Here is a 21,213-nt window from a genome sequence, read left to right as displayed (position 1 = left end):
TTTAGAGCATTTGGCTTATGTGTTAGTTCTCCTATTATTAGAATATTGAATGCTTTAAAGGTTTTTTGTTGGGGCACCTGGGTGGCTCAGTCGGTTGAGTGGCCGACTTCGGCTCGGGTCATGATCTCACGGTCCGTGAGTTCGAGCCCCGCGTCGGGCTCTGTGCTGACAGCTCAGAGCCTGGAGCCTGTTTCAAATTCTGTGTCTCCCTCTCTCTGACCCTCCCCCCATTCATGCTCTGTCTCTCTCTGTCTCAAAAATAAATAAACGTTAAAAAAAAATTAAAAAAAAAAAAAAGGTTTTTTGTTCTTTATAAACCTACATGTATTAATCTGACCTTATCTAATTTATAAACTTTTTTTTAATTTTTGAAAATTAATGATGTTTATTTATTTTTTGAGAGACAGAGCACAAGCGGGGGAGGGGCAGAGAGGCTCTGAGCTGTCAGCACAGAGCCAAAGGCAGGGCTCGAACCCACAAACCGTGAGATCATGACCTGAGCCGCAGTCGGACACTTAACCGACTGAGTCACCCAGGAGCCCCTGAAAATTAATGATGTTTAATACCAGAAATCTAGTTTTATTTTCAATGATTGAAGTTGTTAAAATAACTAGAAAGGTACTATATAATTAGTATTTTGACAGATGGAAAGCAGCTATGAATTGAGAGCCGAAACAGTCACTATAAAATGTTTCAAATTTATTTAGAGAGATTGAAAATTCTTTGGTCCTGAATGATTCTTTAAAAAATTGCATAATTTAAACTTGGTTATTGGTCTTCTTTTAAATTTAAATTCATAATGAGATTACACCTAGAAAACATTTGAAAGCAGTTATCAGAATTTTAAGTACATTTTAGATCTCTGTAAAGGTGAGAAGAACTTTGTAGCATAAACTGCTTCATTTTCCTTCATTAAGCTGTTTTTACTTAAGGAAAATAAAACACACACACACACACACACACACACACACACGCTTAAACCACATCATATTATTGTCTTACTTTGAAATGATTCCATGTGGAAAGTTATCAAGACACAGTTATTCAGGAGATTTACTTTGCATACAATTTGTGTGTGCTTGTGACTTTATTTAGAGTAAAAGGCAGAACTTTTCTTTCCTACCATCTTACACTTCTCTGAGCATTTCTGGTTTTGTACCAGAATTTAGGTATTTGGTAACCAATAAACTTTGTATAAATTTTGCTCAACAAAAGAATTTATATGGATAATAAGTGAGTTTAGTTAGTTACCAATTGTGTTTCATTTTATAGAGGGCTGCTGAGCCAAGCCAGGCTATATGCCATTGCTGTTGAGAAAAAGAATTATCTTCAAGAGGAGCCCTCCTCTCATAGAAAGAATGCCAGTCAATTTGACTGGGCTCTAATGAGACTGGATAATTCTGTCCGAAGAACTGGCCGCATCCCAAAGACTCTTCTACAAAAAGTCTTTGATAACACCTGTCACTCAGGTATTTCAAATTTTTTGTATATTTTCTTGTTTCAGGGCAAGATCACTGCAAAACATGTTATTTGATACTTTTAATTTTGTTTGTTATTTCTATTGATCATGATTTTATGTTATGATTGTGATCTTTTGATCTTTCCAACTCATCAGGGCAAAGTTTTGCATGAAACATTTTTGTATTAGATATTTTTTCCAAAATCAGCAAATAAAAATTGTCTTCTTGCTTTCCACTTTTTTATAAAAAAAAGTCACTCAGTGGTAAATCGTTTGGAAGCTGTTTCTTATCTTGCCTTGTATGGTGTCAACTGTCCCTAAGATGCTTACATATGATAGATTCCCAGAAGGACCAATAATCATTATTTCCCTTTCATTTTCACTTAGCTATTATAATCCATTTGAATCACTTACTTTGATAATCTGGTGGAAGGTTGTAGGCCCTTTTACCACCTCCCACCCCCCACAAGCCGAGCATGCAAACATGCACATAATTTTGCATGTAGTTACAGAATATTCACCAGCTTCCTAAAGCCCATCTGTGGATTTCATTCACATTAAGAAGCTATGGAATCTAATGATGATGGATATCAAAGAAGTGTCAGTTATAATTGTGTGTATTTAAAAGCTATTGTATCATTTTCTCTTTTTGATTTACTCAGAGTTGAACGACTATTACCATAGTTAATTTTAGAATATTTTTATCACCTCAAAAAGAAATCTCCAAACCCGTAGCCATTGTCCCCCAACCCCTCATCCCTTCCAGCCTTAGACGACTACTAGTGTACTTTTTGGCCTTGCAGATTTCTTATTTTGGATATTTTATTTAAGTGGAATCATACAGTGAGTGGTTTGTTTTTTGTTTTTGTTTGGTTTTAAAGTCATCTTTCAGAGACATGTAGATAAAGGCCATGGATAAAGGGAGAAGGAAGTTTATATTATTTTGTAATTGATTGTAAACTTGGTATTCATGGGTTTTAATTGTACTGCTCTGTACTATTTTCATAAGATACTGAGAAGCTTAGCCTTTGAATTGTAGTAAGTAGTGCTTATAAATTAAGTTCTGTGTATTTTTATATGGTATAGAGCCTTGCAGATTACATGGATTCATAACCTTAGCTTTTTAAAAGCAGACTAATTTTAAAAACATAATTTTTAGTAACATTGTAAATGTTACTTGTGGATTTGAGTAGGGTTTTTCTAGTTTGTGGGTACTCTTAACATCTCAGTGAGGCAGGAGAGTTTTGACTATTTACGGATTTCAGTTTAAGTTTTGATATTTACCTGTATGATATTGCTGTTGTGTTAAATGATATCCATTACCTTTTTTCACAGGGAGCCCAGGTGGTAATCAAGCCTTGCTTCTCCTGCGCAGCTGTGGTTCTCTCTTGCCTGAACTACAGTTATCAGAGAGAACCGAATTTGCTCATAGGATATGGGACAAACTTCAGAAATTGGGTATGATTGTTTAAAAATATGTGTATATGTAAAAAGTGTAGATATTTTTTCTTTTGGTAAATAAGAATTTATTTACATAAATGCTATAATTCAATTTTATGGAAAAGCTACTTGGTAATATTTATCTGGTGAGTTATAGCGACATCTAGAGGCATTGAGAATAAAATAATTGTCAACTATACTCAAATGAAAAAATAAAGTAATTTTCATAACAATTATTACTTTTATGGTAAGTTAAAAAGAAAAAGGACAGGATAAAAAGGCAGTTGTATTGTCAAAGTTGGGAACGCACATACCATTTGACCAAGCAGTTCCATTTGTTAGAATTTAGATAACAGGGGCACCTGGGTGGCTCAGCAGGTTAAGCATCTGACTTCAGCTCAAATCATGATCTTGTGGTTCATGAGTTCGAGCCCCGCATCAGACTCTGTGCTGACAGCTCAGAGTTTGGAGTCTGCTTCGAATTCTGTGTACCCCTCTCTCTGACCCTCCCCTCCCTCTCCTCCATTCTCCAAAATAAATAAACATTAAAAAATTTAAAAAAAAAATTTAGATCACAGATATATTCAAATGTGCAAAGGGATATCCTTTATTGTGGCTTGTTTGTAATAGTTAGGAATTGGAACCAACTCTAATGTCTCTCACTGGGGATCAGATAAATTATGGGGTGTCCATGAAATGGAATACTGTGCAACTGTTAAAAAAGGAGGAGTTCTTCTATACTAACGTGGGGTGTTCTCCAAAATAGAAGGAAAAATTAAGGTGCAGAATGGTGTATATAGTATACTACTATTTTGAAGAAAAATATTTATATCTGTATATGCATATAACATTAAAACAATTCTTGAAGGATAATAAATACCAGATACAATTTTACTCTGTACCTTTTTATGCTTTGAAAATTTTGAACCGTGAACATAGTATCTATTCAGAAAATAACATAGTTTAAAAGACCATTAGATAAAATCCAATGCTCATTCTTGATTTTTAAAAACCTTAACAAAGAATAGAAGGATACTTCTTTAACATGTTAAATTTAAAGCCAACAACTAATATCATGCAGTGAAATAAGTTGTGAAACAATATGAGAAATTACGGTTCTTTAGATGATATACTTGTTTACCTGTAAAATCCCAGAAAATCAACTTACAGTAGAGTAGTAAAATATTAAATGTTCATGAATCTATAACTTTTCTTAGAAAATAAAATGGGTAGAAGGTTTTAAGTTTAGTCACAAATATATAAAATATCTATGAATATCCTTCAAGAAACATGTAGTATCTATATGGAAAAAAACTATACAATAAACACAGAGCTTCACCTCAGTTTTGAATTCATCTAGAACTAATTTTGATGACAAGTTCGTTTGTTTAAAGTTTTGAGAAGAATAGATGAATAATGGATTTCAGAATGGAAAATAGTCTTCTAGGTATAAAAGCAGCAGGAAAGTGAAAATAAAGAATTGACTTCAAAAAAACTAGAAATTTCTGTATGTCAGTAAGTCATGTGATTTAAAAATACATGTTGAACTGGGAGGAATTTTTGTGAAAAAGGATATACGTTCGTTCTTTCAGTCTTAGAGCCGCTTTTTAGCCAACCATTATTAGAGTTCAACTTGATGATTTTTTAGAAGTTTTCAGACGCCGTATGGTAACCTTGATGCACAATCACATTGCAGATGTTGAATTATACATGGTTCCCCTTAAGGCCTTATATAAAGTGTTACAACGGTTAACAGATTGGGCACTCAGGGCAGACCACCTACATTCAAATCTGTGGTCACTTACTAGCCATGTGGCCTTGGACAAGTGGAAGAGTCAGTTTTCCTCATGCATAAGATGGGGATAAGAGTACGTCTCAAAGCTGTTGTGAAGACTAACAGCCTCTAGATGCAGAGCACTTAGCACAGTTTCTGAAACATAGCACAGTATGTACAAGTCTAGTAAGATAAAAGCAAATATTAATAGAATAAGTCCTGTGTGGTCTAGAATCTCAAACTGACTGACCAGAGGCCTGTGTTGCTACAGGCAGTTTAGATATAAAATTTAATTCGTGCAAATTTAGTAAAACATTAGCATTAGATTGATACGACGACCAAGATGTCATCAGTGGGTTGAGGAAGGCTGAGTGGTTACCTTGATTGATGTGGCCTTAGGCAAGATAGGACCTGGAAGAAAACAAAGAGCTTTGGAATAGGGGTAATTAACAATAACAGACTAGAAACTGGAAATGGAAATGGAGCCTTCAAACAAACACTGAGTAGCCTGGTGAGTAAATAACCAGGTCTGCTAGTACAGTCCTCCCTGTATAGAACAACTGCAGTCACAGTCCGTCTTGGTGTGTCTGTTCTGTGGCAAGGACTACTTTCTATCAAAAATGTTTGTCACTTTAAATACAGAGGTATTGTCAACATTTTCTAACAGGAAAGGATATTATGCTTCATAAGTAAGAAAATCTTTGTCACTTTACATCTTAACATCTGAATAAGCAGTTACTTGTGATTGTATAGTAATTCAGTTAATTACTGTCTTAAATGCTTAACTTGCTCTGTTCTGACAAGATTTCTGTATAGTTGGGCCTAAGTATGGGGTGGAATGCTGAAGTGACCATTTTACCCCTTTTGTTTGTTAAATTTAAGTATGCATATTTTAGTTGTGATAAAGAATATGATTTTAGGTCCTTTTCTAAAAATTTGATTTAAATTTTATTTGTAGGTACTGTGTATGATGTAAGTCATTATAATGCTTTACTTAAAGTCTATCTTCAAAATGAATATAAATTTTCACCAACTGACTTCTTGGCAAAAATGGAGGAAGCAAACATTCAACCAAATCGAGTAGGTAGCTGCTATTGTAAATGTTTATTGGTTATATCACTTTTTTTTTCAACCCCAGGAAAAAGATAGTATTTAAAAAATATTAACTAGCCCATTTCATTGACAGGTGACATACCAGAGGTTGATCGCAGCTTATTGTAATGTAGGAGATATTGAAGGTGCCAGGTATGGAGCTCTATAAATGTATGTTTAAGCAAACAAATTTGTTAAGTCCTGTAAACCTAGGATACGTTTATTTGTCTTTTTTTTTTCTTTTAAGCTTCTTCTTAGGGAAATTATTTCAGAAGGATTTTAATCTAGCAAATTTGGTAATATGACTTAGATAAAATATAAAATTCTGTAAGAGGAGAAAGATAAATGAGTATTGCTATTTTAATTAAAATTTGGATTTACTGGAACAGAGGCTTAAAATTGCTGAGGTGTATAAAGTTGGCTTTAGTCCTTTTAAATTGATTATTTCCTAAAGGAAATGTTCTTAGCCATGTAAACTGTATTCATTTATAAAACTTGCAATATTCTATCTTGCTGATTCATATAAAATCAGTTGTGACGTTTATTTCTCTGTAAAATTTAGTACTGCTTTTGGATGGCAGCTTTAGGAAATAAGGAATAAATTGAAATGTATAATTCATTTTTAATTGAATGGATTTTTATTAAGCTTTATAGGCTTTTTAAAGGTTAATTAGTATAGAAGAAACAATCACATTTTAAAAACTTACCTGCTATTTTTACCAAGGGTAGTTCAAGATCTATAATTTGATATAATTGATATAATTTCAGGGAGTGAGATTTTGTGTTTGTATGTTGTAAAAAGTGGTTCTGATGTATATTTCCAAAAAGTATTTTCATTTCTCTTTTATTGCAGCAAGATTCTTGGATTTATGAAAACTAAGGACCTGCCAATCACGGAGGCAGTTTTCAGTGCTCTTGTTACAGGGCATGCAAGAGCCGGGTAATGTTCAACTTAAGGTTTTGTTCTCGAGCGAGGTTTAAATTATAGGAAATTATTGTAGAAAATTCTTAAACCATGTTTATCTAACCACTCAAAAATTTTGAGCGTGTGAAGTAGAACATGCAATTTTTTTTAAGAACTTATTCTTAAATTTATCTGTTTCATAAAACTTTTATTTGAAAATAATTCAATTTTAAAAATTGGGCCTGATCCAAACTAGTTGACTTTTTGTTTGTTTGTTTGTAAATTTTTATTTATTTTTGACAGAGAGAGAGAGAGAGAGAGACAGAGCATGCGTGGGGGAGGGGCAGAGAGAGAGGGAGACACAGAATCCGAAGCAGGCTCTAGGCTCCGAGCTGTCAGCACAGGCCCCAACGCGGGGCTCGAACTCACGAACTGTGAGATCATGACCTGAGCTGAAGTCGGATGCTCAACCGACTGAGCCACCCAGGCACCCCTTGACTTTGTATTTTAACTGCTCTCTTGATGCTCTTGGAAAACAGTTTTATTTTTGAAGAATAATTTACTAAATGTTATTCTTCCCTAAAAAGGTAAATTTGAGTCATAGCACACTTGATGAAAAAGGGCACATTAATTTAAGGTCTAGGTGATTATTATGCAGTTTGGTTTCTCTTTAATTTGGAACATTTATTATTTTTGTTGTTTCAGAAACCTACAGCTGGTTTCATGTGTATTTGCTCTTTTCTGATGTCCTTTGCTAAATGGTTTATAAGAGTTGTTAATTTTAATAAGTACAGGCTAATATATTTTAGAATGATAGTATTACATTTGCCAGTATTATAATAATCTGTTCTGTTTTCTTTGAATAACTTCCAGAGATATAGAGAATGCAGAAAATATTCTCACAGTGATGAGAGAGGCTGGAATTGAGCCTGGTCCAGACACATACTTAGCATTATTGAATGCATATGCTGAAAAGGGTGACATTGATCATGTTAAGCAGGTATGTCTTATGTCATGTAAATAATACTTTAAAACTATTGCATAAAAAAAAATCATTTGTGTGAGCTTGTGTTATGTTTTGCATGAAGCAGAAAAGTGTAGCTTATATCTGTTTTTAAAGGTATTTCTTGTAGACATTAGTATTGATGGAGAATTTTTAAAGTTTGGTACCTTGGTGTTGATCTTACAGTTATTGCTGAAATGTAATGTTTTCTGTTTTATAATATAAGCCCTAAACCTTTAGATGGTGTATGTTCCTAATTTTTTAAATTTTGGTATTTTAATTTATTTGGCTATAATTTAAAAATACTGGTTTCTAACTCGTTCTTCTAATTTCTGAAACTGTCTACAGACTCTGGAGAAGGTGAAGAAGTCTGATCTTTACCTTATGGACCGTGATTTATTGCAAATTATTTTTAGTTTCAGTAAAGCTGGGTATTCTCAATATGTCCCAGAAATTTTGGAAAAAATTACATATGAAAGAAGATATATTCCAGGTAGTTTTTAAAAATTTATTTTTATGATTTTTCTAAAAATCTGAATTACTATTCTTACATGATGGAAAGGGCATTCTCTAACGATAAGGGATTGTAGTGCATGAACACAGGACTCTTAGAAGTCAGATTAATGAACTAAACAACTTGAGTTAATGAGCAGATGGGAATGTTTTGATTTGGAAGTGTTTCACTGTTATCTGGGGAGATATATCCTTTTGGCCTTTGTAGTTCATAAGTTTGTCTTTCAGAGTGGCTGCAGTGTAAAAATATTATTCAATTCAGTAACAGAATATGTCTTTCTTTTCTTTTCTTCCCAGATGCAATGAACCTCATTCTGCTTTTAGTCACTGAAAAATTGGAAGATACAGCATTCCAAATTTTATTAGCATGTCCTGTATCAAGGGAAGACAATCTGAATGACTTTGGCAGTTTCTTTTTACGACACTGTGTGACTATGAATACGGTATCCTGTCTGTTTTTACTTTATTGACAGTGTAATAGGCAGTGAAATAAGAGTCTATAAAGTAGAAGAACATACTATGAGATGAGACCAGTTACAAACATTATGAAAACTTTGTTTCTGTGTTATAAGTTTATCAGTTAGAAAGAGGACGAGAGGTTGAAATTTTTCATTCCAGGAGTGGTAGCATATCTGCAGAAGGTCAAATGGTAGGATATTTGCAGACCCAGCTGATGTGTGGTACCTTTCCCCCTAGCCTGCAGAGAAGCTGAAAGATTACTGCAAGCAGTTAAAGGAATCCCAGATGCATACATCTCCTTTGCAGTTCACACTCCACTGCGCATTACAAGCCAATAAAACTGGTATGATATTCTCATCATTAAAACTGACATAAATAAGTTTTGCTGAAGTAGCTTTGTAATATTTTATGATATCTCTTTCAGATTTGGCAAAAGCTCTAATGAAGGCTCTGAAGGAAGAAGGTTTTCCTGTCAGAACTCATTATTTCTGGCCATTGCTAGCTGGACATCAGAAGGAGAAAAATGTTCAAGGTTAGGTTTTGCCTTTTACAGATTCATAATGGTCCAGAGATCCAGTGTAAGTTTCTACACACATCTAGTTGGATTCTTTGGGAAGGCAAACTTCTCTCTGAGTAGTAGACCTTCTGAGAAAATAGAATTGATTGAAGTCAGAGTCAAGAATTGGGCAAGCATTTTTAAAAACATAGTGGATTTCTTTCGTCTTAATTTCATTCTGACTTCGTCTCTGATCTTGATACTCAGACTTGTGAGTGTAGTTTTAAACAGTTTTTTATTTTTAAGTTTTTCGAAAAGCTCCTTAGTTTTTGATTTTACATATACCGTTCAAAATTAATTTGTCTAGCCTTATTCAAGATAAAGTTATACATAATCAAGCCATTTTCTTTGTAGACCAGTCTCCTTAACTGAGCTGAGTTACAATAATAGGAAAGGCAGGAAAACTTTTATTGCAAAATGAGTGCTCATGACCTGACAGCCTGCTGATTGAAGGACAGAAATGTTCAATCTCTCAGGTTCTTAAGTACGCTTATGCATTTAGCATACTTTTTCCTTGTACACATGGGATACCTATAGGATATGAATAAGAATTGAACAAATATTAAATTTTAGAGTACAGTATCTAATTCTTTGGTTTGCATTATTGGTAATTCAGAAAGAGTAGTCTCATAAAAAGATGCTTTTAACAGAAGTACTTCCCCCTTGGGGAAACAAAAAATGGTCTTTTTCATTTTATCTCGCAGTATAATGTGCTTTAGAATGAGATGCAGAGTTGTTAGTATGACACTGGGTGACAAACAAAATGCACAAACAACAAAAAAAGTGCTTTTAGCAGACTTTCATATTGCAATTTTATTTTAAATATATAGTCGTCTTCTGGTCTAAAGGAAATAGTGAAACAAGTATTCCCTAATTGTTTCTGGCTATAAAAGTCTCAAAATCCTTTTTAGAAAAATCTTCATGAAAACAGTATGCTAGTTGATTAACTCTTTGCACATCCTCCAGTTCTGAAAGCTCCCAAGAAGTAACCTTTAACACAGTATTTTTGAACCAGAGAAAATTTACATCATTCCATGAAAATCTTCGGGCATATTCATATTGTCCACCTCTACACAGATAAGAAAATACCCCTGTTGAAATGTTTGTTTGTTCATCAGGAAAATTTGCTTTCTTCAACCGTATCAGTGTGTCTAGACTTGAATTGGTTACCACACTTTAACAACTTAGTAAGCATAGAAGAATTCAGGTGATTTCTTTTGATAGTTGTAGCTCAGACTAGTAGAAAAATGGGCTTTATCTTGAATCCATCCTCTCTTAGAAGCTTATAATTTAGATCACAAAGGTGCCTTGTTGAAAGACTGCTTTATATTAATGAAGTAACTGAGAGCAGCAGAGAGATTCCATGACTGACCTTGGGTTCCACACCTAGCTGTCAGTGCTGCTGGGCTTAGAACTGAGGATTTCTGTTCTATTTTAAACACTCTTTTTGGGGCACCTGGGTGGCTCAGTCGGTTGAGCGTCCGACTTCAGCTCAGGTCACGATCTCGCAGTCCGTGAGTTCGAGCCCCGCGTCGGGCTCTGGGCTGATGGCTCGGAGCCTGGAGCTTGCTTCCGATTCTGTGTCTCCCTCTCTCTCTGCCCCTCCCCCGTTCATGCTCTATCTCTCTCTGTCTCAAAAATAAATAAACGTAAAAAAAAAAAAATTTAAACACTCTTTTTAAATATCAAAATACCTCCGTGTTAGACATTTGTAAGTGTTATGTTGTGTTTATTTTATAAAAATTCTTAGCTATTAACTAAAAGTTAGGTGCCAGTTTTTACATTAGGACATTTAAAAAAGTGGTATAAGTTTTTTAATCAGTGATGGTTTTATCTGGAAAAACATAAAAGTTGAGAAAGGTAACTTGAGGTACAAGATACTGTCAGTTGTGTTACAGTTTTTAAAAACTAGTTTCTCCCTTTGTGGGAGCTCCAGAAATATAGTAAAGTATGTGTTCTCCAGTTGTCCTTCATGTGACAACAAAATGGCTATATATACTTTGTATGGTTTCTTCAGGGTCAGGTAAGAAGGTCACATTTTTATCAGTGCAATGAACTTGTTCTTGTCCAGGAAAATGTCCTATATAAACTGGTAGAAAGAACAGAAGAAAATAACAGCTGTAGTGTTGGAAGATGTAGAGGAGCGTTTCATAAGGAATAGATAAAACCCTTCATGAAATCAAAGAAAGGTATTTAGAGATCAGATCAAACTGAAGCAAGAGTTTTCAACGATACTACGATCATTCATACTATTATTGAATTCTAGAATATTTCTGGCTGCCAGTTCAGCCATCACCAACCCCTAAGGAAGATTCTCACAGTGATTTCCTTATAGCTCATCTTACTAGTATTTTTCTCTGTGGCACAAATGGAAAAGTCACCACTTCGAATTTTAGCAAGTTGGCCTGAATGAGAGGGAATAACCCAAAATGATTGAGGATTTATATCTCTGAGTATATTTAGAAAACCGAAAAGTTAAGAGTATAGAAGGGATAAGATCTATAAGGAAGGGGCCATACAGAAGCTTGAATGCCAATTGAGTAAAGTTGGTTGAATAGAGAATACTTTTCAAGAAATAAGATATTGCCTCTGGTAGAGGGAGTGCCCTACATAAGACTCAAAAATCATGTGGAGTAAGTGGTCATAGTTTGTGAAAGTTGTTCAGATCAACCATTTATCTTTCCCAAAAGTATAAACTATTTTAATTCTACAGAGCTTTTTGAATGGAGGCTTTCCTCTGGATTCATAAACTTTGTCGTGACTATCTTTGAAAATTTTTTTTTTTTTTTTTTTTTTTTTTGAGAGAGAGAGCGCACGTGCACAAGTTGGGGAGGGACAGAGGGAAAGGGAGAAAGAATCTTAAGCAGGCTCCATGCCCAGCACGGAGCCTGCTGAGGGCTCAGATCTCATAACTGTGAGATTGTGACCTGAGCCGAAATCAAGAGTTGGTGGCTCAACCAACTGAGCCATCAGGTGCTCCTTAAATATTTGTATTCGATTGCTTAGTCTTAGTTCGATTTTCTAAGTTCACAGAGGTTTGGAATCTATGTTTCCCTAGGTTAATATATGATTATTTTAATCTTTTTATTTAAAAGAAGAATACAAGGGGCACCTAGGTGGCTCAGTTGGTTAAGCATCTGACTTCGGCTCAGGTCATGATCTCATGGTTCGGTTCGTGGGTTCAAGCCCTGTGTTGGGCTCTGTGCTGGCAGCATGGAGACTGTTTGGGATTCTCACTCTCACCTCTCTCTCTGCCCCTCCCCAACTCGTGCTTTCTCTCTCTCTCTCAAAATAAATGAATAAACGTAGAAAAACATTTTTAAAAAAAGATAAAAGTAAAAATAAGTAAAAGAGAAATATGAAGGCACCTGCTTGGGATTCTCTCTTTCCTCCTCCCCCCCGCTGTCCCCTCTCTCTCAAAATACATAAGTAAATATTTAAAAAATTAAAAAAATATATGAATTGTATTTTTTAGGAGGAGGTAAGTGGGTATGTGAGATCAATCATGTTTTTTTCTCCTTATTGATAAGTTTTTCTGTCCTCCCATCGGACTGTAGTTATTGAAGTGAATATCTTTGTATCCTCCTTCAGAATGCCTAAGGGAGTGACTGAACTTAACTGATCAGACAGGTGTGGACCTGGGTTTTCTTTTAAAAAAATTTTTTTTTTTTAATGTTTAATTATTTTTGAGACAGAGCATGAACGGGGGAGGGTCAGAGAGAGAGGGAGACACAGAATCTGAAACAGGCTCCAGGCTCTGAGCTGTCAGTACAGAGCCCGACGCGGGGCTCGAACTCATGGACCGCGAGATCATGACCTGAGCCAAAGTCGGACGCTTAACCGACTGAGCCACCCAGGTGCCCCTGGACCTGGGTTTTCTTAAACCAACTTTAATTTCAGTTAGAAAAATACATGTTAAAAAATGCTGGCATCACACATCCTCTAAATGAGCAGAATACACTCCTCCCCCTAATGTACCTTTTGGAAGAACAATGAGTTAAGAGAATAAAATGTCTTTGGATCCTAGATATCAGAGTGAAGTGTTTTGTACAGAAATAAAAATCTTCTGTTTACATTCAATTTGTTGGTCTATTTTCAGACATCAGAAAATCAAATACATAGTTACATTATTCTGCATTTACTCTGTGTATCACTAAGAAAATTTAAAAAATTACTAGGGTATTTTAAGACAGCTAAAAAAATGAAATCATTATTGTTACTAGTAACATTTATTTAGTATTTTTAGGGTTTCACACATTTTTTCCTTTAATTTAAATGACCACCTTGAGAGCTAAGTGGAAAGTTTTATTATCATCATTCTTATAGATGAAGAACTGCTAAAAATCAGTTTTTGGTGACAGAGCAAGGACTTGATCCCACGTTCTTCTGATTCCAGGATAAAGTGTAGGTTTTTGCAGTTTTGTGGTGTTACGAGCACCTGCCAGCAATTAGGAAACTTTTTTTTTTTTTAATGTTTATTTATTTATTTTGAGAGAGAGAGGGCATGCGACCTGGAGAGGGACAGAGAGAGAGGGAGAGAGAGAATCCCAAACAGGTTCTGTACTGTCAGCGCAGAGCCTGACATGGGGCTCAAACCCATGAACTGTGAGGTCATGACCTGAGCCAAAATTAAGAGTTGGATGCTCAACTGCCTGAGCTACCCACCTGCCCTAGGAGACTTGGTTTCTTATTCAAGATATGTCTTTGATCTTAGAGAAATCATTCAGTTTAACACTTTGGTTAAAATAAAGATTGACTTCTGAAGACATTTCCAGCTTTATTTACATAGAGAAGTACATCCCCCTGCCCCCAGTAGACAGAGTCGAAAGCCTTGTTAATACAGTTGGCCCCTGAAAATACAGGTAACAAGTTTGAACTGCATAGGTTCCCATAAACATGGATTTTTTATTTTATTTATTTATTTATTTATTTATTTATTTATTAAAAAAAAATTTTTTTTTAAATGTTTATTCAGTTTTGAGAGACAGCAAGCAGGGGTGAGGCAGAGAGAGAGAGAGAGGGAGACACAGAATCCAGAGCAGGTTCCAAGCTCCGAGTTGTCAGCACAGAGCCTGACACAGGGCTCGAACTCACGAACTGTGAGATCATGACCTGAGCCGAAGTCAGATACCCAACTGACTGAGCCACCCAGGCGCCCCCGGATTTTTTAAATAAATACAGTATTGAAAATGTATTTTCTCTTCCTTAATGATTTTTTTTTCTTTTTTTGAGTTTATTTTTTAGTATTTTGAGAGAGAATGTGCATGTGAGCGGGGGAGAGGCAGAGAGAGAGAGGGAGAGCAGGAATCCCAAGGAGGCTCTGCATTGTCTGGACGCGGGGCTTGATCTAATGAACCGTGAGAGAACCGTGAGAACATGTCCTGAGCCAAAATCAAGAGTTGGATGCTTAACTGACTGAGCCCCTTCCTTCCTTTCTTTCTTTCTTTACTTTGAGAGAGGGAGAGAGAGAACTTACACTTTCTGTATAACATTTTTTTCTCTAGGTTACTTTCTTGTAAGAATACAGTAATACATAGCACATACAAAATAATGTACTAATTGATTGTTTTTGATAAGGCTTCTGGTCAACATTAGGCTGTTAGTAGTTAAGTTTTTAGAGAGTCAGAAGTTATGTGCGGATTTTCAATTGCACTGGAGCCAGCGCCCCTAACCCATGTTGTTCAGGAGTCAGCTGTTGATAGATTGATCAAAACTAAGTACTAGGATTCTTTCTGTTCAGTGTGTTCTCTTTTTCCTGTTCTCAGTCTTCCTCTAGGCCTAGACCACAAGAATTTCTTCCATGCCTGTGGGTAGTACTTACAGTTCTTGATACCGTTTCTATTTATTCACTAGGCCTAGACTCTATAAGTCAGAAAAATTTTCCATTCATTGAGTGCCTTGACACATATCAATTTGCTGAATCTAACAAGGATGGTAGTTAGGAAGGATTAAGCCAAGTGTTTTTTGATGAAGTGTCTAAAAGGCATGGTTCCTGGCATATTGTTATTTCTAATGTGTAAGCTAAGAAATTATGGCTCAGAGGGGTGCCTGGGTGGCTCAGTTGGTTAACCGTCCGACTTTGGCTCAGGTCATGATCTTGCGGTCCATGAGTTTGAGCCCCACATTGGGCTCTGTGTGGACAGCTCAGAGCCTGGAGCCTGCTACAGATTCTGTGTCTCCCTCTCTCTGCCCCTCCCCCACTCATGCTCTGTCTCTCTGTCAAAAATAAATAAACATAGGGGCGCCTGGGTGGCTCAGTCGGTTAAGCGGCCGACTTCGGCTCAGGTCATGATCTCACGGTCCATGAGTTCGAGCCCCGCGTTGGGCTCTGTGCTGACAGCTCGGAGGCTGGAGCCTGTTTCAGATTCTGTGTCTCCCTCTCTCTGACCCTCCCCTGTTCATGCTCTGTCTCTCTCTGTCTCAAAAATAAATAAACGTTAAAAAATAAATAAATAAATAAATAAATAAACATTAAAAAAAAAAAAAGAAATTATGGCTCAGAGAGGGGAAGTTATTTGCTCAGATTTACACTAGAATTAAGTGCAAGAACAGGGTAGAAAGCTCTTTAAACTTAAAGGTCTCTTTAAACTTTGAACTTGTTTTTGTTTTGTCATTTCACTGGAGAGTCTTATTAGAAACTTAGTTATTTACTTTAAACCATGGTCATGAAAGCAATCCCTATTGGTGAGAAAGGACATTGAGGACATTAGATTAGCACAAGTCTGTTACTAGTAACTGATAGGCAACTAGCTATGCCCTCCTCTCAAGTGCTTAGTAATCTTTGCATATAAAGAAGAGCATAGTGTGATTTGCCATTTTTTATGATAGTTATCAATGTTATTAGTAGTAATTCCTAGTGAATTGTTAGAGGAATACTTCTCCTAAATTTTGCTTACAAATATTATTATGCCTGTTGTGTGCTCTATGGACCAACATGCATGTTCTCCTAAACTTAGAACTAAGCACATGCTTTACCTTGAGGGTTTTTTAAGTATTGTATTTGTATCTTAAAAAATATGTTTAAATATTTAAGGTTTTGAAGATCATTAGGTGATTTTAAGTATAATAAACTGTTTAATCTGAATAATAATCTGAATTTTATCTAAAAGAATTGTGCAGGGTGCCTGGGTGGCTTAGTCGCTTAAGTGTCCAACTTCGGCTCAGGTCATGACCTCACAGTTGGTGAGTTCAAGCCCTACATCAGGCTCTGTGCTAACAGCTCAGAGCCTGGAGCCTGCTTCAGATTCTGTGTCTCCCTGTCTCTCTGACCCTCCCCCACTCATACTCTGTCTCTGTCTGTCTCTCAAGAATAAATAAACATTAAAATAAATAAATGTGCAGATATTCATAATGTTGTCACACTTGCCTATATATTTCTGTACTCGGTGGGAATTTACAATCAAGTATTGCGCTAGAGCACATTATATAACAAATTTGTAGAAATGTAATTAAAAAAATTTTTTTTAATGTTTATTTATTTTTGACAGAGAGAGACAGAGCATGAGTGGGGAGGGGCAAAGAGAGAGGGAGACACAGAATCTGAAGCAGGCTCCAGGCTCCGAGCTGTCAGCACAGAGCCTGACATGGGCTGTGAACTGACGGACTGTGAGATCATGACCTGAGCTGAAATTGGACGCTCAACCAACTGAGCCACCCAGGCGCCCCTGTAGAAATGTAATTTTTCTGTAGATGATGTGATAGGGCAAACACAGGGATCTTTAGGGGAAGTTTTAATGTGAAAGTACTGAAACTAAAGAAAATAAGTTTTAAAGAGTCCTTTCTTTTATTAAACTGTGTGTCTTGTTAGGTGACACCTGAGTAGTTTGGTAATTTTCCAGATTAATTGGTCTTGTATAGAGAAATCAGTTTGGGGGCGTCTGAGTGGCTCAGTTGGTTAAGTGTCTGACTTCCGCTCAGGTCATTATCTCACGGTTTATGAGTTTAAGCCCGCATTGGGCTCTGGGCTGACAGCTCAGAGCCTGGGGCCTGCTTCAGATTCTGTGTCTCCCTCTTTCTGCCCCTCTGCTGCTTACACTCTGTCTCTCGCATTATCTGAAAAATAAATAAACATTAAAATATAAATTTTAAAAAAGGAATCTGTTCGCACTATTTGAACCTAACTATGGCTTTGGAAAACATGCAGTGACTTTTAAGACGTTAATAAAAGATTTTTTTGTAAGTGGGAGAAGGGAGAAACAATCTTGTAGATTTTTATTTTTAACTATATCGAGATAATAATTTCTTAGAATCTGTTGTTCCTTATTCCTTTTTACTCCTATAAAATAGGAAATCGGAAGTTAAGGGGTGCCTGGGTGGTTCAATTGGTTGAGTGTCTGACTCTTGATCTCAGCTCAGGTCATGATCTCCTGTTTCGTGAGTTCAAGCCCCACATTGGGTTCTGAGCTGACAGCTTGGACCCTGCTTAGAATTCTCTCTCTGCCCCTACCCCACTCGTGCTCGCTTGCTCACTCGCTCTCTCTCTCTCAAGAATAATAAATAAAAACTTAAAAAAAATTTTTTAAGGTTAACAGGGAATTTTTAATATAATGGCTTGAGAGAATGCTTTTGTCCTTGACAGATCCCCTCGCCCTGTGCCCCGCTCATCCCTTCCCTCTGCAGTGTTTATTCTGGTCAAGTTTTATTGTGTTGATCCATCACTGCTGTGTAATAGCAATGCTATTTTATGATCTGTGTTTATTTGTATAATACCAGAAGTATTAGGCTTATTTTTCAATTGTTTTAAATTTTCTTACAGTTATAATTTGTGGGATATTCCCTTAGTACTTGCCACTGGATTAATAGATTTGTCATCGTATTTCCCAGTTCTTTTGCTTTTCTGCTTTCTCTTTTTAGACAAAATGAGTATTCTTTCATACATTATGATTCAGAAAGTAAATAAACTGAACTTTCTGATCTTTTGTTAATTTGTTACAAGTATTTCATTTCTGTGCTTCTAAATTTTATCCTATAGGTATAATTGAAGTTCTCAAAGCAATGAATGAAGTGGGAGTAAATCCTGATCAGGAGACCTATATAAATTACGTGTTTCCATCCTTTGATAGCGTGAGGTCAGTTCGTGGGGTTTTGCAGGTGAGTACAAGTAAGTGTGGTTTTAATTTCATAATTGAAGAGATTTCTTTCCTCCCTAATTGTTTAGTAGTAACCCCCAAAAAAGAAAAGTCATTAAGCTTAGTACTAAAAATGGTCATTGTCTGTATACAATTTTCTAAAAGCTTTGTAAAAACACCAGTTAGTATAACATCTATAGTGGTTAAACTTAAAAAACTTGAAAAGGTAAAACACCAATTTTCTTGTGTGTTAAAAGGCAATATGTCAATATCAAGAAAAATGTAAATAAAACATTTAGACGCTCCTTAATCCTGCTTTACAGTGTAACTACAAGTTTTCAGTTTTTGACCATTACTTTTCACTTGTATATGAATTTTCATAATACAGTCTTAGTATACTTAACATACATAGTACACTTATTCTTTTTTTAAAATAATCTTTTGTTTGACTGCAAAGCATTATTTTCCTACCCAGTAATTCCTGTTTCCATCAGAAGAGGCAAGGCATTTATGAAGGGGCAAATGAAGTAATTGACTTGGATAGTGCATTGGATCGGCAAGGGCTGTACTTTGTGTTTTCAGAACAAAGTGGTCTGCAGTTAGGAACATTATGGCAGAGCACCAGCCACCTTAATAAGAAATATTTTGGGGGCACCTGGGTGGCTCAGTCGGTTGAGTGTCCGACTGCGGCTCGGGTCACGATCTCGCGGTCTGTGAGTTCGAGCCCCGCGTCGGGCTCTGGGCTGACAGCTCAGAGCCTGGAGCCTGCTTCCGATTCTGTGTCTCCCTCTCTCTCTGACCCTCCCCCGTTCATGCTCTGTCTCTCTCTGTCTCAAAAATAAATAAACTTAAAAAAAAAAAAAAAAAAGAAATATTTTGTTTAGAAGGTCTGTTTCCTAGGTGGTTATTCCCATAATGCCTAGATTTTTCTAATAATTTTAGTGTTCTTTTCTTTCTTTGAAATAATTACATAACTACAGTCCTTTTAAAGGCAGAGTTTATATCTTAAGTGTCTTTACCTCTCTTCCCTGAGTATTTAGCAGAGTATTTTGAGCCTGTGGTATACATATTTTACTGCTAAAAAATTTATATTTAAAAATTCATTTCCCCACAGGGTCTTACTTCCCCAACCTACTTTTTTCACTTGGCACTTTCTATTCCAGTGTGTAATTCCAACAGTTATTTTTTTATGCTTGAGTGCTGTTTTATTGTATGGATATACCTTAATTTATTTCTAGTTATTGCTTATTATTGATTAGGTTGTTTTCAATATTGTGCTAGTATACAGTGAGTCAGTAAATGTATTGGAGTTGAATTTTGGCTCAGATATTAAATTATTAAACAAATGATGGCATTGGGCCACATGATTAACCATTTGGTGTTAAACTGGTTTAACACCATTTGGTGTTAAATTGTTTAACACCATTTGGTGTTAAATTGTTTAACACCATTTGGTGTTAAATCCAAGTGCATTGAATTTTTATTTTGTTATGAATGAGAGAATTGGTCTCATGCCTTCAATAATAAATTCTTTCTAGAAGGAAGGCATCCTAAGGGTAACACATATTTGAATTTGAAGATTAGGTATTTAATTTGGAATGTTGAAACTCTATCTCATAGTTTTTGTTAAAGTTCATTTATTCAGTTTACGTATTCTAGAAAATGATTGTTTTGGATGAAGGATTATCAAAGAATGTGTTGGTATAAAGAAATGGGAAAACAGGAAATTTGAATGGCATATCAACATATTTATAGCTGAGGCATGTTATCATTGAAATATGCTTTATCCCTAGGAAAATGGATGTCTACCTGAAAATAATGTATTTTCACAAGCTGAATTCAGAAGTGAAGCAGTTACTGGGAATTTACCCTATGTTTTATCATTTTGTAAGTATGCAACATTAGCTGTAAACTTGACAGGTATTGATTTCAGTTACTATTGAGGGCATGCAGGGTAGTTCATGCCCTTGATACGTACCTCAGGGAAGGTCAAGGTAACTTTCTGTGTTTTTTTTTATATGTTTTGCTTAAGCAAGATTGATAAGACAGTTTATGAGTTTAACTTATGGACAATTTGGAAGTAATTTTAAAGTTAAAAGAACCTTGGAGATTATTTGGTAGTAGGTTAGGACCCAGAAGACTTGGTTCTATTTATAATTAACCCACTGATTATGGGACCTGGAACAGTCCTTTTGCTTCAATTTCTTGAAATGGAGATAGTGTTACTTCTCTGCCTTGTGCAAGTCAGTGTGAAAATCATAGGAGATATTGTTTCTGAAAGTGTTTTCTAAACTGATGCATATTATAGCCACTGTTCCATGAAGCTCATCTCCTAGTCCTCATTAACCAAAATACAGCAGATGTTTACTAAACACTTAACAAATGCTATGATGCTTTACAGTGTTCATCACATGTTAATAAAATTACCTGCATTGATGGATGAAGAAAGGCAGAGATGTTAAATGATTTGGTCAAAGTTAGTGATTGAGCCGGAACCAAGATTGTCTCATTTGACCTGATTCTTTCACCCTACCCACACTTTGATGAATAAGACATTTCTTAAAGTTTTCATCTTTGAACTTATCTATGACATTACTTGACCATTTTTCTAATCCTTTGAAAAAGATGCTGTTTAAAAAGAAAACACACAAACATCAGTTTCTACACCCCTAAAATGTTAGAAGTCCATCTTGGATTAATGTGTACGTAGACTCCATAGGTGGAAACATTGTAAAAACCATATTACTGGTATTGAAAATAGTTCATCTTAATATCATAAGGGAAAGGCAAGGTGTTCAGTATGAAGAATGGTGACTCCTGGAGGTGTAGTTATTTGAGTTTAAGGTTGGGTGTTAATGCTAGCTGCTATCTGAGGGTATTGATTTTGCCTTCTACTCAGTATAATATAAAAATTTGCCTTCCTCACAGGTCAAAAACAGAAGCGT

At 35.7% G+C, this 21,213-nt stretch overlaps 1 protein-coding gene across 1 annotated transcript in view; it reads left to right on the top strand.

Annotated features, from left to right (window-relative positions):
• The window catches only part of LRPPRC (leucine rich pentatricopeptide repeat containing), a 107,481-nt gene that overhangs the window by 11,723 nt on the left and 74,545 nt on the right, over positions 1-21,213 (top strand). Inside the window, exons 2-13 of the mRNA XM_019466137.2 lie at positions 1,273-1,469; positions 2,795-2,917; positions 5,632-5,753; positions 5,860-5,918; positions 6,619-6,705; positions 7,543-7,669; positions 8,021-8,165; positions 8,483-8,628; positions 8,882-8,987; positions 9,069-9,176; positions 18,172-18,290; positions 20,062-20,155. Coding sequence (XP_019321682.2) covers positions 1,273-1,469; positions 2,795-2,917; positions 5,632-5,753; positions 5,860-5,918; positions 6,619-6,705; positions 7,543-7,669; positions 8,021-8,165; positions 8,483-8,628; positions 8,882-8,987; positions 9,069-9,176; positions 18,172-18,290; positions 20,062-20,155 — 1,433 coding nt within the window. The remainder of the gene's footprint in view (positions 1-1,272; positions 1,470-2,794; positions 2,918-5,631; positions 5,754-5,859; positions 5,919-6,618; positions 6,706-7,542; positions 7,670-8,020; positions 8,166-8,482; positions 8,629-8,881; positions 8,988-9,068; positions 9,177-18,171; positions 18,291-20,061; positions 20,156-21,213) is intronic.

Source organism: Panthera pardus, unplaced genomic scaffold (assembly GCF_024362965.1).
Source record: "Panthera pardus isolate Hobbes unplaced genomic scaffold, ASM2436296v1 HiC_scaffold_25, whole genome shotgun sequence".
NCBI lineage: Eukaryota > Metazoa > Chordata > Mammalia > Carnivora > Felidae > Panthera > Panthera pardus.
Note: the sequence above shows the minus strand (reverse complement) of the source record. Positions and strands in the feature narration are given on the sequence as shown.